This window comes from Mobula birostris, chromosome 1 (assembly GCF_030028105.1).
Source record: "Mobula birostris isolate sMobBir1 chromosome 1, sMobBir1.hap1, whole genome shotgun sequence".
In the NCBI taxonomy this organism is placed as follows: Eukaryota; Metazoa; Chordata; class Chondrichthyes; order Myliobatiformes; family Myliobatidae; genus Mobula; species Mobula birostris.
In genome coordinates, this window is record NC_092370.1 from 97,770,389 (window position 1) to 97,795,288 (window position 24,900).

Genomic DNA, 24,900 nt, shown 5'->3' on the forward strand with positions numbered 1-24,900 from the left:
CCAGATGTTCCTCTGTGCTTTCATGTCTGTCTCCATCAAATCAGAATTGTTCACGGCCCCTATTTAACAGATACGACATCATTTTCACCGGAGGGCTGCGCACGCACGGCGCGCTACTATCTCTCCTCCCGCTCCAATGCAAGATAATGATATTTTCTTCAAATTTTGCTGATCACACATCACTAATGTGTAAGCAGATTGCTTATTAATGGTGTGCCAAATTAAGTGAGAGGGGATATTGATAAGTAAATCAGAGTTCATTAGTTGAAATATTTAAGACTTCTCACATTGCTAAAATATTCCAGGTAAAACAGTATATCGCCAAGCAATATAATGCCATAAAGCTTTGAATTAATGGTCAAAACCAATATACTTAGTTTGGATTCTTTGTAACCCTTCTGATAAATTAACCTTTCCATCAAGGTTTGATAAGAGGTCATGTTTGCTCAGTGGAACTGAGGCAACAGCGTGTTAAGGTTCAACCTGGATCAATGCCATCATTCCAACAGGGCAGTCACATTGCAACAGTCACTCAGTCTCTTTCCTCCAGAAGTGAATTATTGCCTGTTGGATATATTTATAGCATATGGTTCAATGGTGTCAAATGCCGTCCACCATTACTCTTGCAGAAAACCTATTCCACCCAACTTAGCAGTTACTAACGTCTTCTTAACTCCTGGCATCTGTCAAGGAAAGCAGTTTCTATGACTTGTCTTTATACTTCAAAAATATCACCTGTAGATTGTAGTTTACAAATGAAAAAGAAATAATAGGAATGGTGGAAGTTAATCAGCCACATGTCAGCATTGAAATTGTTAACGTTTGTGGCAATTCCCCACAATTCCCTGCAATAGCAGCATATGGCTTCTAGCAGTTTGTCATGTTTACTCAATTTCAGAAGCATAGATTTGCAGAGGGGTTGTCTTTGCTTTTAAATTGTGGATTGCTGCCTGCAATCGATGGTGCCTTTTTGATAATGTAAATGATGATGTAATAATGGACTGCATTTATCCACAAAGAACAAAACACTGTTGTGGTTATGAAGAACAGCAGAGGAAAAATAGAGTTTTTGAGCATGTTATCTTTTTTTCAGTACCAGACAGTGTGCTGATAATTCTCAACTTCATTTTCCCTGGATTATTCCTTGAGACAAATGTTGAGATAATTAACTGGTGACAGATAAATACTGAGAAACCTTTGCTATTAGGTAAAACAATGATATGTTCGGACATAATACAGAAGTAGAAGTATACACTATATTCTCTCTAAAATGGAGGGATCTCAAACACATTTTTCTATAAACAACAGAATTTCTCAATAAAATCTTTCTGTGAACTGATCCAGTTTTGTGTGCATTTTCATAATGCTGCAAATGTATCCTCATCCTATCATAATATTGCTGTAACTGTAGATGTTTCAATGTTTTTTCAGAAATATTTATGAGCTTAATAATTGATTTATAAAATGTGAAATTAAAAAGCCACTTGATGTTAAACAGAAAGTTACCATAGAGACTGGAAATGGTAATTCAACATTATTGGGAAGGTTTGACTGGGAGTCATTTGCATTCCAAAGCATGATGACAGAAAAAATCCCTCATTAAGAATGCAAAACTTTAACATTTTCCCAAAATGAAGTGAGACTTGGGGAGGGGGGAGGGTTAGTTAATTGTTAAAATCTCTGCTTCAGAGCATTTTTGAAGCCTACTGCATACATTGTTATGATATAGGTATATGTAAACTGAAAACTATAAGACTATGGATGATAAACAAAAAATATGATTGATCTTGGTGACTTGCACCAAAGGTTTTCCAAAGATCTCACATATATGACTGGGTTCATGTCTGAGGCTTGTGACCTCCTTTAATGGCCCGTCGAAGCACCCATCTCAAAGAAAAAGACAAAGGAAATGTAACTCTGATGTGCAAAGATGCACTGTACAAGAAAATTGACATATAAAAAACATAGAAACAGGGCCTTCAGCTCATGATGCCTATGCTGACTATGATGCCAATCCAAACTAATCCTAACTGTCTCCATATGGCTTGTATCCCTCCTTTCGTTGCCTGTTCATATGCCTGTCTAAATGACCCCTTAATGTTGCTATTGCATCTGCTTCCCCTGCCAACATGTTCCAGGCTCCTATCATTCTCTATGTAAACAATAACTTGGCTTGTAAATCTCCTTTAAACCTCTCCTCTCACACCTTAACTGGTATGCCCTCTAGTATACACCACTTTAGATAATAGTGATGAAATCTCTCTGTTAAAATTGTAACTATTTTTAGTCTTGCTGACTAAAAATAACTTGGTTACGATGCATTTTGACTATTGCTTTACACCAAAATATTTTGAAATGGCTGAATCTCTGTTTATTGAGCAAATTATCCAACATTAATGTAACAAACAATGAAAGTTACAGTTAGCCATGTAGTTGTGCAAAATAGGCAACCAGTAACACCAGCACAATTAATTTAATGCAGCAACTGACAAAGGAGCTGTCGGTAGCACAGGCTATGGAGTGAGGCTTAATTATTTTATTCTTTTATTTAAAAATATATTTTTTAATCTCTAACATATTACCTGTCATTTGATTTCATTTTCAGAAATGCCACAGTGTTGAATTCAAAGATAATCTCGGTTATTGTAAAGCCTTCTCCAAAATCTATATCCAACCCTTTGGAAATTGAATTTTCTCATCTATACAATGTAAGTTGTGCATTCAAATTATGTATTCTGCAATGGAATGATATTATCCACCACACTTCAGATTAGGTTTATTCAATTCTGTCACTTAAGTGCATATTTAATGCACAGTTAAACCCAATTGAACTGATATGACAATGACAAATTGTTATTTCATCAATTAAATAATTATTGAAAAACAGCCCTTGGTTAGTTGTTATGAATTGGAGCTCACTTCTGGAAGATTTTCTGTGCAGAAATAGCTACAAATTATTTTAGTCTTAACTAAGAAACTCTAGAATCTGTAATGTCCAGTGTAGTAAAACAAATATTTAGCTCCCTGCATTTTAATAATGATTATGATTTAGATTAGAGGTGCATGCTAATGTAGTGGTTAGCATAACAGTATTACAATGGCAGTAACCATGATTCAATTCCACCACCATCTGTAGGAGGTGTGTACTTTCTCCCTGTGACTGTGTGGGGCTTTTCCGGGTGCTCCAGTTTCTGCCACCTTCTAAAGATGTATGGGTTAGTGGGTTAATTGGTCATGTGTGTAATTGGGTGGCATGTGTTCATTGTGACCGAAGGACCTTTACGGTACTGTGTCTCCAAGTAAATAAAATAAAGATTTTTCTACTTCGCAAGGGTTGAATATGCATGTAAACATGGCAATGGTTTTCACAAGCTCATCTTTCTTTATTATACCACAGTGAAATCTTCTAGAAATGATGAGCGTGCAAGTGTTTTGCTTTCAATAATATATTTATTCTGAATCGTGTAAATATCCCAGGGTGATCCTCCCTCAGTTTAACAGATTGTATTCAGCATTCTTCTCACTATTTGGACTGAATGTTATGCATGAAAGAGCTCTTAGTGGAGACCGCTTTTAACATGTTATAAAACATTTATCCAGTATATTTTTTTCAATTATTTTTCTGTTTCACAACAGCAACCACTCTTCCCCCTCCCTATCCACAACTTTAGAGACGAGTGAATCGGTAGTGTTATTACCATTATAACATGTTGGAAATTTCTTTAAAGTTAAATGGGGATAGTAACAGTATAGTTATGTTCCTGGATCAGTAATTGAGGAAACCAGAAACATGAGATTGCAGTTTTATAAACCCAACCTAATAAATTAAGAATCAAATGTTGATAGCAGTTGAAATGAATTTGAAGCCCTTGCACTCTGATGAAAACTCAACTAGTGCACTAATATTTCCAAGGAAAATAAAATCTGATGTCCTTTTTCTAATGTCTTACATGTGATTCTAGTCTATGATAATATGTTTCTCTTTATTTGGCATCTCTAGCAAAGAAGAAACCTATTCAGTTGTTAAAAACTGTTGAAATACCATAGCTGGAAATACATTGATGGTTTATCTACCCATAGCAAACTTTACTGTAGTTCATTCCTAATATATTCTGATTGATCAGTTTTGTTGGCCGCAGTTCCACCCAGAAGTGTGTAAAGTGAGTGGCAATATGGGGCCTTCTTAGTTTCTTGCTGATTGACATGCATGGTTGGAATATTTGACCATGTTAGATGGCCTGTACCTTCATTCTCCCATTTATATTCCTGTAGAGCAGGACAGTTATATCCAGAATGGAACTCTACACAACTTAACATGGTGTTACATGTGGACTATACTGACAGGGGATTATATTACAGAAAAAAAAACATTGTTGTATAGATTTCACTTTGTACTGAGTAGAATCAGCTATATTTTAAGTGTTCATTTTATTTGACAGGGCACCACAAACCAGTCATGCATTGCATGGGATGAGACCGACAGGTAAGTTTTTGAATTCAGTCCCTGATTTAAAAGCAGCCTTACAGAGTGAAGTGTTGAGTAAATTCTGTTTGTGTTGAGGGTTGAAGACCAACATTGGTGTGCAGTAGAATCGGGACACATCAGGACCCGTACATTTTGGCACATTTAAGTGACTGCCCAATTAGCCAAAGTTTCATGGAAATAATTGAAAAGGTCTAAAAAAGACAAGCAGAGCAACAAATTATGTATTTAAATGAAATACAGAACAAATTAGAACACTACAGTACTATAAATATGTGTATTAGTTCCTAATAGTTATTGACTGAGGAAGTCATCTAGTATATGCAATGAACAAAATTAGTGCAGACACCTAGTACAGAAAATGGACTGTCTTCATACAATGCTATCAACTATTGCATTCTCCAAAATCCTAATTTTCAGTATAACTTTCAAGATGAGTGTTGTTGCCTTCAAATTTTGCATAGTTCCTCATGAAATTGTTTCATTTTCACCTGTGGGCATTTCTAGCATCTCCAAGCCTGAATGCTTGAAACTACAGTGAGCCAAACAGATCAGACTTGTCTTACTACTTATTTATCACCATCTATCAGAGATTAAAATATCACTGCTTTTTGAACACAAATGCACGTAACTGATGCTATTTAAAAACAATTTTCTCTTAGCATGGTATAGCGTCTAACAGCCACACAAGCGCTTGCCACTGTCGCTTGTTAGAACCTCAGCAAAAGTCTCCTGCCCCAATTAAGCAGCATAGTGTCCCAAATAAATGAACGAAATCCTGGCAATTTTTTGAATTAGTTTTTGTTCTTTAAGAATTATCCCAAGTAAGTGGCTATTGCGATTAACTGATAACCCAGTTAACTGGAATCCAACATGTACTGCAATTTATTTTCTTACTTCACTGTTAGACAAGATTTTCTTTAAAATGTTATGAAATTTATTAAATGGATAGTATGGACCAGTTGGATCAAAGGGCCAGTTTTCTATGAAAATCAGAGCCAGAATTTCTGTTCTCTTTTAGTCATTTGCTGCCCCTCTTCTCTTATGGCAGTAATTGGTACATTGGGAAAGGTATGACTGTTATGGAGTGGGTATAGTCGGTGTAATTTTGGACATCTTGGTAGCGTAGTGGTTCACACGACACTATTACAGCTCAGGGGGTTCGAGTTTGGAGCTCAATCCAACCATCCTCTTTGAGGAGTTTGTACGGCCTGCCCTTGGAATGCATGGGTTTCCTCCGGGTGCTCTGGTTTTCTCCCAGAGTCCAAGGATGTACTGGTTAGTAGGTTAATTGGTCATTGTAAATTGTCGCATGATTAGGCTAGAGTTGAATTGGGCGGGTGTGGCAGTGTGGCTCGAAGAGCCAGAAGGGCTTATTCCGCGCTGTATTTCTAAATAGAAAAATATATGCTTTTGAATCATTGTAGTCCCTCTGGTGAGGGCACTTTGCCTGTTGGGTTGGGAGTTCCAGAGAAAGAACTGTCGTATATTTCCAAGCCAGCTTGTTGTGCGACTTGGAAGCGACATGCAGATTGAGCTGTACTCATGCATCTACAACCCTTCTTGATACTTGAGGTTGGAAGTCCAGGATTTTCTATTGGATAGCCCAGGATAGTAATTGCAGTGCAGGTTTTAAACAGTACTCAGTGAAGTCACATTAATGTTGGTGGAAATTAATTCTCTATGGTCATGAATGAGGTTCCAGATAAGTTAGCTTCCTTGTCGTGAAGGTGTAGAGCTTCTGGGTGCTCCTGAAATTCTGAGACTGTCGAGAGTTGATTCAATCATCTCAAGATAACTTGTTCCGGACTTGCTCTTGTAGCCACAGTATTTGTGAGGCTGTTCCAGCTGAATTTCAGGTCAGTGAAGAATCCCAGGATCAATGGTAAGGGTATATGTTGATGGGAGCATTAATCTGTGTCACTGTTAAGTGGCTTGTCTCTATCATGTTGGTGAAGGTCTTTGCTCAGCCAGCATTTCAGTGGTGTGAATGCTACATGCCAACTTGGGACATCACGGTAGCATAGTGGTTAGCATAATGCCTTACAGCTACCAGCAACTGAGGTTCAATTCCTGCTGCTGTCTGTAAGGAGTGTGTATGTTCTCCCCATGACCAAGTGTGTTTCCTCTGAGTGTTCCAGATCCCTCCCACAGTCAAAAGATGTACCGGTTGGTATGTTAATTAGCCATCGTAAATTTTCCTGTAATTAGACTAGAATCAGAGGATTGCTGGGCTCAAAGGTCTGAAAGGGCCTATTCCATACTGCACATCTATCTACCAATCAATCAATCAATATTTTTTTCCCATTTTATGCCTGATAGTTGCCTTGTTGCATGAAGGCATGGATTGCTTCATTTATTGAGAAGGTTTAAACAGAACTGTCAGGGTTGGACCCAGGGCATCGTGCTAAGAAAATCTCTCTAATGAGATACATGATCTCCATCAACCAGAGCCACCAGCCTGAATGTCAGGTAGGACTCCAGCAACTGGAGTGTTTCTCCTTTGATGTTCATTGACCTCAGTTTCACCAGGGATACTGGATCCCCACACTCATTCAAATGCTGCCTTGAGATCAAGAATCACACACAAAATGCTAGAGGAGCTAAACAGACCAGTCCACATCTATGGAAAAAAGTATAGTCAATGTTTTAGGCCAAGAACCTTCATCAGAACCTGCTGAAATGTCTTGGCCCAGAATGTTGACTATACTCTTTTCCATAGTTCCTGCCTGGCCTGTTAAGCTCCTGCAGCATTTCGTGTGCGTCGTCTGGATATCCAGCCTTTGCAGATTTTCTTTTCCTTGATATCAAGGATAGTCACTCTTCCGTCATCTGTTGAATTCAGCTGTTTAAAGTTTATTTGGACCAAAGCTTTGATGAGGTTTGGACTAGAGTGGCTCAGGTAATATCCAAGCAGGTCATTATTGTGCAGTTTATTGGTGAGTAAATATTGCTGTACACCACTGTTGATGTTGGCTTCCATTGGCCTGCTGATGCTTGAGAGCAAATTAAATGAACAGTAATTAGCCATGTTGGATTTGTCCGAATTTTTAATATATATCTTGCCTGGACAATGTTCCATTTTGCTGCATAGCAGCCAGTGTTGTAACATGCTGGAACGTGTTTCCAGAGCACAGGTTTTCAGTGTTGATGTTGTGTGGTTCCATCGCATTTGCTTTATCTGGTATTCCTCACCTTTTCTTGATGTTACATAGAATGAATGGAATTGATTAAAAAAATTCTTCTGTAATATTAGGGTTCTCAAGAGAAAGCTAAGATGGATCATCCAGCCAATATTTCTGACTATACATGGCTGAAAATGCTTCAGGCATTTGTTTTAGTACCTATGTGTTGGCTTCAAGCATTATTGAGAATTAGAGTGCTCTTGGAGCTTCTTCCCATTAGTTGTTTAATTGTATACAAGAGAGATATTGGAATATTCACTCTTCCCTTGGATGGATGACAATTCATTGCAGAGGACAAAAGCAAGCTCGTTTATATGTTCAGTCACATTGTCAGACATATGAATTCCAGTCTGGCATGCAATGCTAGGTCTCATTATAACCCCAGCTGCTCCCTGCTGAGATATTCAACCTGAAATGCTTCTGATATGAATAGTTTAGTCCCACTTAAGGTAGGTAGTACATTTGTTCACATTAAGCACTTTTCTCATTTCACTGCACTGTGGTTTTATGTTGCACTTAAATATGTGTAACTGAGTTGTGTGACCACAAGTTACCCTTAACAAAGAAAGGAAAGAAATTGTGAGAAAATAATGTGTGCAATTTGTTTAACTGAAGCTCCTTCTCTTTTGCAATGCGCATTGATAGTTCTCCAGTCATGTTTATAAGCATCAGTTTTGGGCACCATTGCTTACATATGCTATTTAAATGAAAAAGCACAGGTACCAGGAGGATTGTGAATGTCAAAGCTCATTAATCTCCATGCTCACTCATTGTAGCCTTTGTCATCTTCACTATTGATGGGTGAGCTGTTCTGAGTTCAGCAGTATGACTCAGCCAATGGCTCTATCTATCTTAGAAAAGGAAATGCAAAATTCCCTGTAAATGTGAGTGTAAACAGATGAAGCTATAAAGTTGAGATTAGACAAACCAATATCTATCAATTTAAGGGAAATTAATTGAACCACAACTGACTTTGCTTTGGCTAAAGCATTGCAAAAAAATAGAGTCTGTAGTTATGTCCATTAGAAACATTATGGATTTGGGTTAATGAGCTCTGAAGTCCTGGCAGTAAATATTCGATTTGCTTTCAAATCCAATTCATGTGACAAAAGGAAAAAAGACTGTGGCAGTTCATTTCCTTTCTACATTGTATACTTTAGCATATATCTTTCCTGACTGCTTCCGTTATCTTATTTCCTTTTATTTTTCTCCCTTTCCAAGGCTAAGTACATGAGTTGCCAACTGGCCTGTGGTACTTCATCCTGGCAGTTCTTATTCATGGATGATCTCTCCTATTTGGTCCTGAACAGTGCTGTTCTGTGATAACACAATACCCTTCATGGGAGAGATAACGACATTTTATTCCAGACTATTTAAGCTAATTTGAAACAACTGCAAAGCTATTTAAAAAGAAAACTCAGACAAAGTAAGAATAGATCTCAGAGGCAATGCATTATCTGCTGGAAGAACTCAATGGGTTGAGTGGCATCTGTGTTAAAAGTGGAGTTCCACAGGGTTCAGTTTTGGAGCTGCTGCTGTTTTTAATTTACATTAATGATTTGGAAAAGCTCCTAACAAATAAATTAGTAAAGTTTGCAGATGACACAAAATTAGCAGGATGGGCTGGTAATGTTCAGACAGCAAAATCAATACAGTTAGAGCCAAACAAAATTCAAATGTGACCAGTTAAATGGCAGATGAAATTGAATGTAAAATATTACATTTAGGAAGTAGAAATATTAGATATACTTCAAATATACACTGGGGGGGGGGGGTCCTGAGTTAGAAAGTGCACTGAATGAGAAAGATTTGGGCGTCCTGGTAGACTTATCACTATCAACAACTAGACAATGCACAGATGTTATTAGGAAGGCTAATAGAATGTTGGGCTTTATAATGCACTCAGTGGAGTTCAAGTCTGGAGACTTTTTCCTTAAACTGTTTAATGCACTTGAGTGCTGCATACAATTTTGGTCTCCATATTTTGTGAGGGATGTGAAGGCACTGGAGAGAATTCAGAGAAGGGCAACAAGACTCATTCCAGGTATGCAAGGAATGAGCTATGATGAAAAATTGAAAGAATTAAATCTTTTTAGCCTAAGTAGACATAGAATGAGAGGAGACATGATAGAAGTGTTCAGAATCATTAAGGGTATAAGTAAGGTGGATGCCAGCTGCTACTTCAAAATTAATCCATCAACAGTGGCATGGGCCATAGGTAGAGACTGGTTAAGGGAGATTTCAGGCTTACATCAGGAAGCAATTCTTTACATAGCAGTTGTGGACACATGGAGCAAACTACCTAGGTGTGTAGTTGAGAGTAGTACCTTAGAAACGTTCCAATCTAAACTCGATAGTGTTACGTAGATGGCAACAATAAATATCAACCGAGACAGGTTATATAAAAACAACCAAACATTTATTAAACACGGATAAACGATAAGGTAAAAAACAAACAAAAACATTAACCGAAAGTTAACCACTATGCAGCCATTCAACAACTCGTCACTCGGCACTGGTTTCTTAAAGCGTTAAATGCGAAAACAGTTCTTAAAACGACAAAGTCGGATATAGTTCTTAAAATGGGAAATTCGAAAGTCCAACAGATTTATACGTTCAATTGGGAGAGACTTCTCTGGAGAAGGACTTCTTCATAGACACGACTTTCCTGTTGGTTCTGTCCACAGGATTCACGATGCCGGAAATAAACAGTTTAAACCAACTGACCTTAAATTCTTTTAGAGAGAGAGAGAGAGAGAGAGAGAGCAAACCTTTGCATGAACCCTTTTCTCTTTTTGGCAAAAGTTATCTCTGATGCAGGTCGCTACTCCTCCAACGAAGACTCAATAAGGTTGATCCTTTGTTAAACTGCTGAACGATGCCGACTCCTCTCGATCTTTCAATCCTGTACTTCGATAAATCCTTCACTCTCCCTTCTACTGTTGGAATTAAGTAAATCAACACATCTAGCAAAAATTTCCAGTCCAATAATATTATATCTTGCAACAGAATGCACACTCCGTTTTAAAAATGAAACTGCGTCACAAAAATAAACACGCAACAGAAATGGAGACACAGCATGTTCTACCTGGAAACCTACAATCTAAAAACTAACTGTGTCACCTGGATCTTCCCTTGTATACCCATGTTTCACATGTCATCACGTACCTCACATCGGCGGGAAAATCACATCAGGTGACCTCCAAAAGACCACTACGTCATTCTCACAAAAAAAAAACACAGATCTCCTTGAGCATGTCACAATAGTTATTTCAACACACTATGTGAATAGGAATTTGGCAAGCTTTGTTGGGCTGAATGGCTTGCTCTTGTCAAAAACTTTCTAATGTTCTATGTTCTAATGTGGAAGGAAAGGACTTGTCAATATTTTGGGTCAATACCTCTCATCAGGACCCGAAACATTGACAGTTCCTTTCCCCTCACAGATAACGCTTAACCTGCTAAGTTCCTCCAACAGATTGCTTGTGACTCCAGATTCCTCTAATGGCCTCTGAAGGTTTGTCAATGTTCACTTCAACTAACTTTTCTTCATCAACCCCATTCCCCAACCCTTTGCCATACATTGATTATTGGATCATGCATTCATAAAGAACACACACGTTTCATTACCTTTGCTGTTAATTTCCGCACATGATCCACCCTTGATTTTTCCCTTCCTGTCTATTTTCATCAGAAGGGATAGGTTAGCTATCAATACTTATTTTAAGATCACAGACTCTCACAACTATCTCAACTATATTCCTCTCACGCTGTCTCATTAAGGTCCCCATTCTATTGTTCTGTTTCCTTCATTTTCCCAAATTTGTGATGGTAAGACATTCCACACACACGTTTCTGAGATGTTTTCCTTCTCCCTAATCCATGACCTCATCTCTGTTGTTGCTGATGGAACCATTGATTACATCACGTCTGTTTCCTGAGCCTCTGCTCACACTTCTCTTCCAAGCCAGAGTAAGGATAGTGTTTACCTGGTCTTCATCTTATACCCCACAAGCTTATGCATTACAATGTGGACCATAAGACCGAGGAGCAGAATTAGGCTATTTGGCTAAGTCTGCTTCGTCATTTCATCATGGTTGATCATGACTTCTCACCAATTTCAATGAGATTCCACCAGCAGACATATTTTTGCTTTCCCTTTCAGCATTCTGAAAGGACTTATCACTTTCAAACTTCCAGAACTGTTCATAAACTTCCACCAATTTGTCCACTTTACACAACATCTTTCCATGCAATGGCAGAGGAGGCAATTTTTACCTTGTTATTTACCACCATTTAGGGACCAAAACAGGCCTTTCAAGTGAAGCTACAGTTCACCAGCAGCTCTTGGAATCTACTGTATTGCATTTCCTGCACACAATGTGTTCTCCTTTACAATGGGGAACCTCACACAGATTGGGTGCACTGCTTTGCAGAGCACCTTCCTTCAGCCCGCAGAGGTGACCCTATTCACCTGTCACTCTAATTCTCTGTCCAATCGCCACATTGGACTGTCAATTTGGGATGCAGTATACAACTTCTCTGAACTGATTCTACAAGCTACAGGCTCACTTTCAAGGACTCTTTACAACCCATGTTCTCAGTATTACTTTTATTTGCACCGTTTGTCTTTTGCACACCGTTTTTTGCCGCCTTTGTTTATGTATAGTTTCTGTAAATTCTATTGTAGTGTTTTCTTTACTGTAAATGCCTGCAAGAAACTGAATCACACATGAACTTGGCAACATATAATTCTTCAATAAATTTTACAGAATAAAGGATTCTAGTGACAAGCAATATATCCTTGTGGAGTATCCATAGTCACTAATGACCATCTTTCCATGTTGCATTTATTCCCAATCCTTATTATCTGGATGCAACATTGTTTTACTTTGATACTTCAGAGGGCAGAGTCAATCAGATTGATGTGGGTTTAGAGATACATATTGACCATATCAGGAACCATTTTGTGAACCCTTTTGTAAGTTATGGCACTGAAATTCCTACATGATCACTGTATTCAATTCTAAACTTCATATTTTTTTTTAGCCCTATGCAAATTTGCAGAATAAAATGATGAGAAATGAAACTGAGATCTCTTGGCTGCTAATCTAGGTTTTAAATCACTTGTCAAGTGCAAATTCCCTAATGAACTAAAGGTTATAGGAACCAAGGGAAATCCCCTTCCTTGTCTGGTATATTTAGGATTATTATTGTTCACCTTTGTATCAAATTGAGTGATAGTCTGCTGAGATTATGGTTTTGAAACATTATATGGTTCCTATGGTAAAAGTGAAAATCAAACAGCAGTGACAAATTACAATTATTTGTGTAAGAAAGTGAATTATCAGAAATAAACTGTAAATTATTGTAGAACACAAAGAAATGTCTGAGATTCTATACTCATCTGGAAAAGCAATATTGATCATTTCCAATCCTATCTATAATAAGTGGCCAAGATGATTTACAGCACTATTATCAATTATTTATTGTTGACAATATTCTTAAATTATATAATTTATCTATTTTTAAATAGCTGGCTCAGTTCTGATTTTTATTCTTTACTGTACAAGGCCATTGTTGCAAGGATTGTGTGTCAACAGGAAACTCAACCATTGGATTATGTGTGAAAACTGTTGCCCAATCCCTCACTTTAAAATAACTTGTGATGTTGATTTCAGTTGCCGCAGTACTAATCATTGAGTCTAGTTTTGAATTAGGGGAAGAGATTTTTCATTAATAACATTCTGCACAAATCACCTTTGGAAGAAGCACTTAGCTAATCTACTCAAAACTCTATGATTAGATAATCAAGTAACAATCAGAAATATTGATTTTTTTTAACACTGATAATTGAGGCTCATCAATAAATGGAGGTAAATATATTTTTTTATTATTGTCACATGGACCAAGTTACAGTGAAATTCCATCTATACAGAGCAATTATCCGTGGAGTGTGGAGCAGAGTTAATTTTTTGAGTTTGTGAACTTTCCTCTGAACAATTTGATCTAGTTGATACAAATATGATGATATGGGAGGCCATAGAGTACAGAATTGCAGTACCATGTTACTCCAGTTCGTATAAGTTACTAATGTTATGGGGGTGAGAAAGATGGTAGAGTTGGTAAGCACATAAGAATTAAGAACAGTAAAACTGATGATTTTTTTTAATGTCCCATGCATCGAGGTCAGTCCTGCCATTTCTTCACATCAGTGAACTGAGGTAGTACAATGTCAAACAAAATCAGAATGAAGAATAAAGTCTTACAGTTACAGAGGTAGTGTAGTGTAGGCTGACACAAAAGTGCATGGCCATAACAAGGTAGAATGTAAGGTCAAGAGTCTCCCTTATCATACCAAGGAATCATTCAATAGTCACCTCACTGCATGGTAGAAAATGCCTTTGAGCCTGGTAGTGTGTGCTTTCAGGCTTTTATATCTTCTGCTTGAAGAGAGAATGTCCTGGGATGTACAACACCAAGAAAATGTACAGCTTCCATTTAGTTAATATACTGTTACTACCCTATCTATATGGCATTTTTCCACTGAGCTTACATACTGAAACTGAGAAGTCAGAGATAAGTCATAGGTCAGATGTCAGTGTATCTAAACTCCTACTTCACCATTGCAATCAGCACTGGATTAACCAGAGTGGAACAGAGTTAATAAAACATTTAGCTCCCTATCTTAAGCCAGACCTGAGCTGACATAAGAAATACAGAGGTACTCACCTGAATGGCATCATTAAACCAGAGTGAAAGGTAAGTGTGGGTAAGTTTTCAACTTACTTTACTCTCCTTCATGTTTTTAATTGATTTCTATAACTTCAAAGTGGTTTAATTTCAGTTTCTAAATTTTTTGAATTTTTTTTATTTATCTACAAACAGTTTGGTTTTTCTTTGCTCAGTAGTGTGCTATCAAAGGACTATCCACGTGGTTCCAGGGTGAATGTCTTTGCTAGTCATTGCCAACCCTATGTACTTAACACAGGCCTGTATGGCACATGGGCAACCTGACGTAGTCATGTCGGGCAATTGCAAGTTCCAGCAGTTCTCAACAGATAAATGCAGGAAATTCTTCTCTTCCAGTAACACTGATGAACAAGCAGTGTCACCTGCAGTAAGAACCAGGTGTTTCCCTATGAAACTGACTAATTCTTAATGCATTGCCTGACTGTTGCATTTTATTTACTGATCATTCAATCGCATGACGTTTCTTAGTTGGAGCAAATGATTTGGTGCTAGTCTTCTGATATAAATTTCAAACACTTGAAAAAGTTCAAGGGTACTTTGCACCATCAACCTGGGATTTTTTATAGCTTATCTAGAGGCTGTTTGAGCTTTCAAGCCCATTCTAACACATGTTTTAGATGATGAGTTGACAGGATTGTTTTATTTATTCATTGCCCTGCGCTAATTACATGGATGGAACTGTCCAGATCTAGTAGATTCATTTATGGTTGTCATTACTGATACTATTCAGTAAACTACTTGTGTTTAAATTTTCCTAGTGTATATGAATCAATAGACTAGTCCAACAACACACACAAAATGCTGGAGGAACTCGGCAAGTCAGCAGGTCCTTCAGCATCTTGTGTGTGTCGCTCGTGATTTCCAGCATCTAGAGAATCTCTTGTGTTAATGATCTAGTCCAGTACCTTAACCATAATGTTGCTCAATATCTGTAATGCTGGTATTTTTTTGAGATACATACGTATAACATGACCAATTCTTGAGCTGAGAGCAGTATTAATATAGCGCACCAATGGAGTTGTTTATCTCAATGTTAAGTGCTGTCCAGTATTGTAAGATTTTGTTTCCGCCCTTTCAAAGCATTTGAGCAGGTTTTTCAAAGTGATTGCTATGGAAACGTTTTGAGATATTCTACTTGAAATGGAATGAAGAACCAGCCATCAATATCTGAATCAGGTTTAATATCATCGGCATATGTTGTGAAATTTGTTGATTTTGCAGCAGCAGTACTGTGCAATACATAATAATAGAGGAAAAAAAACAAATTACAGTAAATATATATATTAAATAGTTAAATTAAATAAGTAGTGCAAAAATAGGAATAAAAAAAGTAGAGAGGTAGTGTTCATAGGTTCAATGTCCTTGAATATCCGACGGATAGCAGGAAGTGTCATGTTATATTTGTAAGCATTTCAGGTGAAAGTACATTTTCAGTTTCTCTGTAAAATGGAGTTACCTTTGGAATTGTCTGTGAGCTTGTGGGTTACAATGCAGAGGGAACAGCACAGATACTGATGAATTATAATTGAGGATTTAAATGAGGTCCTGAATTGAAAGAATACAGCCGCAATATGATGAAGGGTCTCGCAGGCTGTGAATCCTACTGTATTTAACTCAAGCTTTCAGCAGGTAGTTGCCCAGCAATCTAATCCTCTAATCCTCCTTTCAATTGGCTTACTGTAAAAAGAAAGTGACATGTATATGAAATTGCTATCCAGTGCACTGCATTATTTTGCTGCATTAGTGAAAGCCTCGACAATGCCTTTGTTCACTCTCCCATCGCTCTCCTGGACAAATGCTGATCTTTCATTCCTGAAAAATAATGAAAATCAAAATAACTGCGTAAACCCTAAAATAGAAAATGCAGGATCTACTCAGCAAAGCATTGTGCTGCCTGTTACTGACATCAAATCCAATTCACTTATCACTCCTTGTATTGTTGACCTATGCTGGTTCTCAGTTTGACACTGGAGCCTCAGATTCTTATCAAAGTATGAGGGTTTTGGTGACTTTGGGCAAGTATGAAGTGACTGCAGGCTAAGTGATCCCCAGACCTTTACCACCTTCAAGCTGCCGGTGTGAATCTGATACTATGGCTGAGCAGACACAACGGGATTCAGGCTTACCAGCAAAAGACCATTGCAATAGTTCTGGTGATGTGCCAGAAGAGGTACTGGTGGGCAGTTGTGATGCCTGATAGAATATGCTGAAAATTTGTATCCCAAGGTATGCTGAGCTCTGTCTGACTTCTATGTAAACATTGGATTTTGTTACTTGTGTGAAATTCATGCTGAGATATTCTCCAGGACATGCTGCATCAAGAATGAGTCAAAGACATTCCGCACAACTTATCCATGCCAATCCAAGCTAACCAAGCCTGTGTTTGCCCAGTCCTTCTAATTCCTCTCCTTTCATGTACCTGTTCAAATGAATTTTAAATGTAGTAATTATACCTGCCTGTACTATGTATTGTGGCAACTCATTATATATACCCACCACCTTCTGTGTAGGGGGAAAAAGAACTTGCTCTTCAGATACCTTTTAAATCTCTCCCCTCTCGCCTTAATCCCATGCCCCGTAGTCTTAGATGCCCCAACCTTGGGGAAAAAAGACTGTGCCTATGTACTCTGTCTATGCGACTCATGAATTTGTAAACCTTTATGAGGTCAGCCTCGGCCTTTTTCACTCCAGGGTAAACAGTCCAAGCCTATCCCATCTCTCTTTTCATCTCAAGCATTCCACTCCTGGCAACATTCTTGTGAATCTTTACTGTACCCTACCTTAATCACTTCCTCCAATAGCATGAGAAGCAGAACTGTGCACAGTACTCCAATTGCTGTCGGACGTGCATGTTATACAACTGTGAAATGAAATTCAGCTCCTGTAGACACAGCGTATGAGGGCAAATGTGCCATATGCCTTCCTCACCATGCTGCCTTCCTGTGTTGTCACTTTCACGGAACTGCGTCTGTGCAAAACCTTACGTGGCTTTTGTGCTGGATTTGTCCATGGTTTTTGAAATCAAGCTCAGACTTTTCATTGAACCCTGTTCCATTAAAGTCTATCCACTGAAGCAGAAGGTGATTTAACCTTGCCCTCAGACAAGTTGGCACTTGGATCATCTTTGCCCCCAGCCTCTTTTGCATAGTATCTCATCATAAGCAGTTGCTGCCTCTGTGTTATCCTTTACATTAGTGTGCATTGCTCTGAGTGTGAAAACAGGGGATGTATGTCTTTGTCATTACTGTCCTCCACTGCCTAGGCACATTACTGTTCTTAAGTATCTGAATGGAGAAAGGGCATAAGGGTAAGGAAGAAAAATATGGAATGGAGATGTACATGATTATGCTGCCTTCCACAGTTTGAAAGATAATAGTGATTGGCTTAAGAGAGAAGTCTTACTGAGGATTAGATCTGAAAGTACTTTAATTTTTAATGGATTCATATCTGTTGTGTGATGCCTTAACAATGGCTTTTCTGTAATGGCTTGACCTATTTCTTCAATGAGAATTAGAATATGCCATCCAAACCTCTCTGGTTGTGCCACCTTTTTCTCCAAAGAGATGTTGGTTGTAGAGCAGCATGTAGATTTTTTTAAAGTGATATGATTGTAACAGTCTATTTTTAGGTGTGTTATAAGATGGGGTGTGTGATTTTTACAGCTGTGTAAAGCATGTAGGTGAGAAGTGTCTGAATCAATACCGTGATTCATAATGGAAGAAGGTTACGGACAGGTGACTGATCTGAATATAGTGATTCTGAATATTGTCAAAGGCTAGTGATGAGTTTGGTAGGATACATGTATGTTTACTGATCTCAATCATGAGTGTGAGGTCATTGAAGTTGTTGTACAGAGAAACCTTAGATCAATCTATCTCTCCCTCCCTTTCTCACCCTTTCTCTATCCCTTGCTATCTGCCAAACTTGTACTGATAAACTCTAGCATCTAGGATGGTCCTGCCCATTGAAAAGTGCATCCAGCATTGTACAGAAACAATATTGATCCTCCTGTTGATGTATAGAAGGATTAAACATTATAGATTGAACTGCTAAACGGCTGTTCACAGCAATTGTTATAAACACACAGTCTGTTCTCCCCACAGCATATTAACCAGGCAGAGAATAATTAAGCATCATTGTCCCTGTGCTCATTTTCAGATGCCATCCACTTTAACCTTCTGAAATTTAAATGAATAGCCATTTCTAAAAAAAAAGTCTATAGTTTATCAAAGATTTGTCAGCAAAATGTTGCAGTATTTCAGTATTCTTGTTAACATCATGAACAAGTAATCTTATCCTCATCCTGATTTCCAGTCCTGAACAGCCTCTTTAATGAGATACCTCTCTGCTATATGTGACCAACAGGTTTCTACTTAATAGAGCTCATGCGTCTTCCACTTGGTGAAATTTTTTTCTGAGTGGAAGCAACTTCAATAAGTTGCTTTTTAAAAGGCATCAACACATACAGTAACATTTATAAATACTGACTCATAACCAAAAAAGCAATAATAATGTATGTTTTCTGTAATCATCATCTTGTTTTTTACTTAATATTTTTGTAATTATTCATTTACTTTTCAAAAGTTATTTAAGCAAGGAAGAGATTGACTAAGTGACAGCTTACATTTCTGTGGCTTAAATCTCTGGATTTAAATCTGTACTGTTGTCACTCAGAGATGAGAGTGCCACAACTAAAGCACAACTAACGCCGATATATGAAAGACAGATTGACGTAATAATTTTGATTCTTCAGATTAATATTAATATTCAAGTCTTTGACATTGATTGTATACTTCAGCAAGCAACACTGCAAAGTGTCAAGTAGGCTAAAAAGATACTTAAACTTTACTTTATATAAGTCCAATGAACCATGATTGATAGAGATGTTAGGGTGCTTTAAAATAAGTATATTACCATCACACAATGTGCAACAACATTTAGTTGAAATACGAAGTCATGTTTTCTTACATTGAAGTGTGTATAATTTAATGTGAAGGTCATTTCTGCGTTCTCAATGATGAACAGTACATTTTAGCATTATCAGCAATGAAGATAATGTCAAAACTAGTACTTCCTAGTGTGAACACACTCCTTCTGTCAGCTTGCCTTTTTTGGAAAAAAAAATAATTCCTAGAATCTAGCCCTGGGACGAGGATGATTTAGAATTGGAATGGTGGAAGGGAAATGTTGAAGATAATTTTCTTGATATTATTTGAAGTGTACCCAGAAACAGGATGGGAAAAAGATAGTTCCCTGCACTCGCTGTATTTACATTAAAGTAGATAGTATCTTCATCTCTAGTCTGTAATCATAAAGCTATATTAAAATGAATGCTTGCATTACTGTTAACTTTAGGATGCCTCAAGTTGCTTGATAACCAAGAAAGCACTTCGAAAAGCTTAATTATTATTGGATTATAAGAAGTGCAGCAATCATCTTGGACAAAACAAACACCTGAAAATATCAGCCATGTTACAATGACTACTAAGTCTGAAGGTTAGTGAGTTTGCTCGAGGAATAAATATTGGCTCGAACCCAGGGCTCAATTCTCCAGATGCTCTTTGAAATTGACTATAGGGTCTTTAAGATCAACCCTACTGAGAAGAAAAGGCTTTAGTTTATTGTCCAATGCAGTCTACTTATGGCATTTGTGTAGCTTTATTACAACCAGGTTACTATTTGATTTCTATTGTGAGCTGTAAGGCTTTTTCTTTGAAAGCTATTGGCCTAGAGGAGCAGGACTATCAATCTACTTTGAGGATTAGGAATTCTCAAGTACATTAACTATCTGTGCATTCCAGAAAGTTTTAAGGCTGTAGACTGCATTTGTGGTTGATAATTGGCACTTAGTTATATGATCCAGTGATGTCATCATCAGACGTTTACGCTCAGAAACAGTACACCAATGTGAGATGAACTCAGATATTCTGAAGTAAAAGATAAGAAGACAGCTTCTCCATTAGGATTGCATGGTTAATAAACAAGACCTGCCACGACTGTCCCTGAGCCAAGCAAGGCTAGAACTTACAAACTTTCCTCCTAACTTCACAACTTCTGCAAACAAAAAATGTAAGAAGTGTGAGCTTGTTTTGCAGTACAGCTTTTTATCCACTGCTGCTGTAAAAAATTAACACAGCTCTTAAGGGAATCAGCAAAGGCAGGTGCTTATAATTGGAGTTATTAGATAGGGCATGACAAGGTGTCAGAAGGCAAAAAACATTAGCATCAGAATAGGAATTGCTGGAGGAAGTTCACAGCAGTTGTGCTTCACACCATGGGTCTCCAACCACTGTTGCTAGACAACTAAGTAACCACGTGGGTGGAACCTCTACAGAAGAAATGAAGGCGGGGTTCTGCATAATTGGTGTTTGCTGACAGTTTGGCATTGGATTCATTTCAGGTGATACAATCTAAGCCTACTCTTTTTCCCTATGATGGACTCAGGACAGAGAAACTTTCCTGCCAAGTGTAGGGCTGACATGTATGTGATTATTATCTTTATTTGCTCTGGATCAGATCCTCCTTCATGCTTGGCTGTAATCAGCTCCATTGAATCCAGTATTGTTGAATTTTACTCTTTAAGTGTGAACTTCTGGATCCTGCATTTCATTGCTCATGGGAAGTCAATGCCAAACATGGGCTTCCGCTGTCAAAGTCAATGTAGCCTTGTGATTAAACAAAGTGAAAGATGGTAGGATAATTGGATCAAAAATGCAGACATAATTCATTACTATTTGAGAGCCTTACATTCCATCCCTCTTATTACATTTCTGCTGTAAATAACGTTGCTTATGTTTATAGGCAAACTCCTCATGAAGAATTTGAAATAACATAGAAGCTCATCTGAACCATAAAATCAGCAATCATTAAGTTGAAAGCAAATTAAGAGCTAGTAAAAGTCAAGAATGTGCATTTGAGACAAGTGACAAGAAATGTTTCTGTCACAATTGTCTAATATTCTTTTGCTGCTTGAGGGCATCCCAGAGTATAGTCACACTAGCTATTTCTCTCTATGTACCATGTACCTTCTTCAGCTTCAGGTATTTATCCAGATTTCATTTAATTGTTGCAACTGTCTGCCTTTGCCATTTATCTTTGAGAAAGTGTTTATTGATCCATAGATTCTCTGCCTTAATACATTGTTATTAACCAGTCTTTATCCATATTATCTTTTAATTTAGTTGATCTGACCAATTATACCCATCAGTTCCTATTAAGTGTCCTCACAAAATGTATTAGCTCATGCTTCTCCAGATTGTACAAGAGATGTTATTTATTTGCCTATTTCAAAAATACGCCTTGTGTGCTGTTCTGGTCACCTAGCCATATAAGAAAATATCATTTAGCTGAAAAGAGTACAGCAAAGATTCACAGAGCTATTTCCAAGAAAGTATAGATTTGGGTTTTTCTCTGGAGCATTGGAGGTTGAGGGGTGACTTTATTCACATCTATAAAATCGTGAAGGGTATAGACAAGGTGAATAAGGTCACAATAGATAAGATCACAATCTTTATGCCAAGGTATGAGAACTGAAAACTAGAGGGCATGGATTTAAAGTGAGTGGATAAAGATTTAAACTTTTTTTCACACCGGGCATGATGGGTATCTGAAATGAACTGTCAGAGGAAGTAGATTTGCTAAAATTGAAGCAATTGAAAGACATTTGGAAAGAAAAGGTTTTGCAAGATAAAAGCCAAAGATAGAAAAATAGGTCTAGCTCGTGTAGGGAATTTGCTCAGCATAGACAAGTTAGACCAAATGACTCATTTCTGAGCTGTCTGACTCTATCCCTTTCCTCTTTAAATCCATTAGGGTCCTCCTTCCTGCTGACCAATTTACTTGTGTTCCTTTAGCATGTTTTGCATGTTTTCTTTAATTGTTAATCAGCTGAGAAAAGTAAGGCATTGGCACAATGTTTTATGGTAAAACTAACATTTACCAAAACAGAATTAATATCACTGACATATGTTGTCAAATTTGTTGTTTTGTGGCAGCAATACAGTACAAGATATAAAAATTACTGTAAATCATCAAATTAAATAGTGCAAATGGTGAAAAAAGAGGCATGAGTTGTTCATAAATCTGATGGCAGAGGGAAAGAAACTATTCCTAAAACTTTGAGAGTATGTATTTAAGTTCCTGCACCACCTCCCAGGCGATAGTAACATCAAGAGGGTATGTCCCAGATGGTGAGGGTCCTTAATGATAGGTGCCACCTTCTTGAGCGACCGAGTCTTTAAGGTGTCCTCTATAGGGGAGGGTGGGTTGTGCTTGTAATGAGTTTAAAATTCATGTGATCCTGTGCATTGCAGGCTTCACACCAGGCTGTGATGCATCCAGTCAGAATGCTCTTCACCGCAGAAGCCACTTGTGTCTTGCGGTGACAAAACAGTGAAGAAGATTACATTGGCAGATGACCTGTTGAAGAATAGGACCTGGGGTACGATAGTGTTGGAACAGAAAAGATGTAGAGCCAGAAGCTTAGCTCAGGGCTGAATAGATGGAAGAATAAAGATTTCTATTTTAAAAATAGAATATATGTAAATAGGACCACGAATAGGTCACTCAGCCTCTCAAGCCTATCCTGCCAAGGTCATAGTAGATCACCCTCAGGTCTTACCTCCTCTTCCCCATAATCCTCAATTCCCTTATCATTCAGAAATTTGCCCACCTCCTTTCAAAATACCTCTAATTAGCTAGTTGCCACATGAGCCTGGAATGGAAAATTCCTGAGAATCACCACTTTCTGTGAGAAGGTTCCATTCTTTTCAGTTTTAAGTGACTGCCTCCTATGTTCTTCATTTACAATTCTTCCACTTGTGGAAATATCTCACAATCTACACTGTCATGCCCCTCAAGGGCCATACATGTGAGATCACAACTCATTAGAACATAGAGCATAGAAATTTACAGCACATTCTCCGGAACTTCAAAGAATATATATTTATTTTCTTTTGCTATTATTGATAGGGTAACCTTCTCATCCCAGCAATTAGCATTGTATGCTTTCCTAAATAATGGGATCAAAATAGTGCACAATACTCTAAGTATGTCTTCAGAAGTACCTTCTATGATGGTGGCATCATCAAAGATCCCTACCATCCAGACCATGCCCTCTTCTCGCTCATTCCATCAGGCAGAAGATACAAAAGCCATAGGTCCCACACTACCATATATGAGGCTCCTGTACTGCATTCCTGATGGTAGCAGTGAAAAGAGAACATGATGTGGATATGCCAAATCTTCACAAACTCCTAAGGAAGTAGAGATACTGCCATGCTTTCTTTGTAACTGCACTTACATGCTGGGCCCAAGACATATCCTCTGAAACGATAACACTCAAGAACTTGAAGTTGTTAACCCCCTCCAACTCTGATCCTCCTTGACCTCTAGTATCTTTCTCCTGAAGTCAATAATCAGTTCCTTGGTCTTGCTGATATTGAGTAGAAAATTGTTGTTATGGTACCACTCAACCAGATTATTAATCTTCCTCCTAAATGCTGATTCATCACCACCTATGACAGCAGTGTCATCAGTGAAATTGAATGTGGTTTTAGAGCTGTGCTTAGCAACACAGTCATAAATGTTAACTGTATAGACCAGGAGACTAAGCACACAGCCTTGTGGTGCACCTGTGCTGATAGAGATTGTGGAGGAGGTGTTGTTGCCAATCCAAGCTGTCCAGGGTTTGCAAGTGAGGAAATTGAGAATACAATTGTGCAAGAATGTATTGAGGTCCAGGTCTTGAAGCTTATTGATTAGTTATAAGGGGATTATGGTATTGAGTGCCAAGCTTTACTCAATAAAGAGCATCCTGATGTATGCATCTTTGCTGTCCGGATGTTCCAGGGTTGAGTGAAGTGTCAATGAGATGGCATCTGCTGTGGACCTGTTGCTCTGGTAAGCATTTGGAGAGGATCAAAGTTGCTTCCCGGGGAGGAGTTGATATGTTTCACAACCAGCCTCTCGAAACACATCATCACTGTGGTTGTAAGTGCTACTGGATCTGCATAGTAAGGCAGGTTACAATGTTCTTCTTGGGCAGTGCTATGAGTGAAGTCTGCTTGAAGCACATAGGTATCTCAGACTGTTGAAGTGAGAGTTTAAAGATCTCAGTGAACACTTAGGCCAATTGATCAGCGCGGGCCTTACTACTTGGCCAGGTACCCCATCTGGGCTGTATGCATTTATGTTAACCCTCCTGAAAGCTGCTCACATGTTGGCCTCAGAGGATCACAGGACTATAGGGGACTGTGGGAGTTTGTGGTGGTTCCTCCATGTTTTGAGGGTCAAAACAAGCAGAGAAGACATTGAGCTGATCTGGAGTAAAGTCCTGTTGTCGCCTTTGTCGCTTGATTTAACTTTAGAAGCGATGACAGTATTCAAGCTCTGCCACAACTGTCGAGTGCCCTTTGTTCATTCAAGTTTAGTCCAGAATTGCTCCTTTCCCATGAGTTAGACTTCTTGTAACTTTCTTGG

The 24,900-nt window shown here is 38.1% G+C and overlaps 1 protein-coding gene across 1 annotated transcript in view; it reads left to right on the forward strand.

The window, feature by feature from the left end:
* adgrb1a (adhesion G protein-coupled receptor B1a) overlaps window positions 1–24,900 on the forward strand; it is a 289,509-nt gene that overhangs the window by 49,464 nt on the left and 215,145 nt on the right. Inside the window, exons 9-10 of the mRNA XM_072259584.1 lie at window positions 2,606–2,708; window positions 4,440–4,483. Coding sequence (XP_072115685.1) covers window positions 2,606–2,708; window positions 4,440–4,483 — 147 coding nt within the window. The remainder of the gene's footprint in view (window positions 1–2,605; window positions 2,709–4,439; window positions 4,484–24,900) is intronic.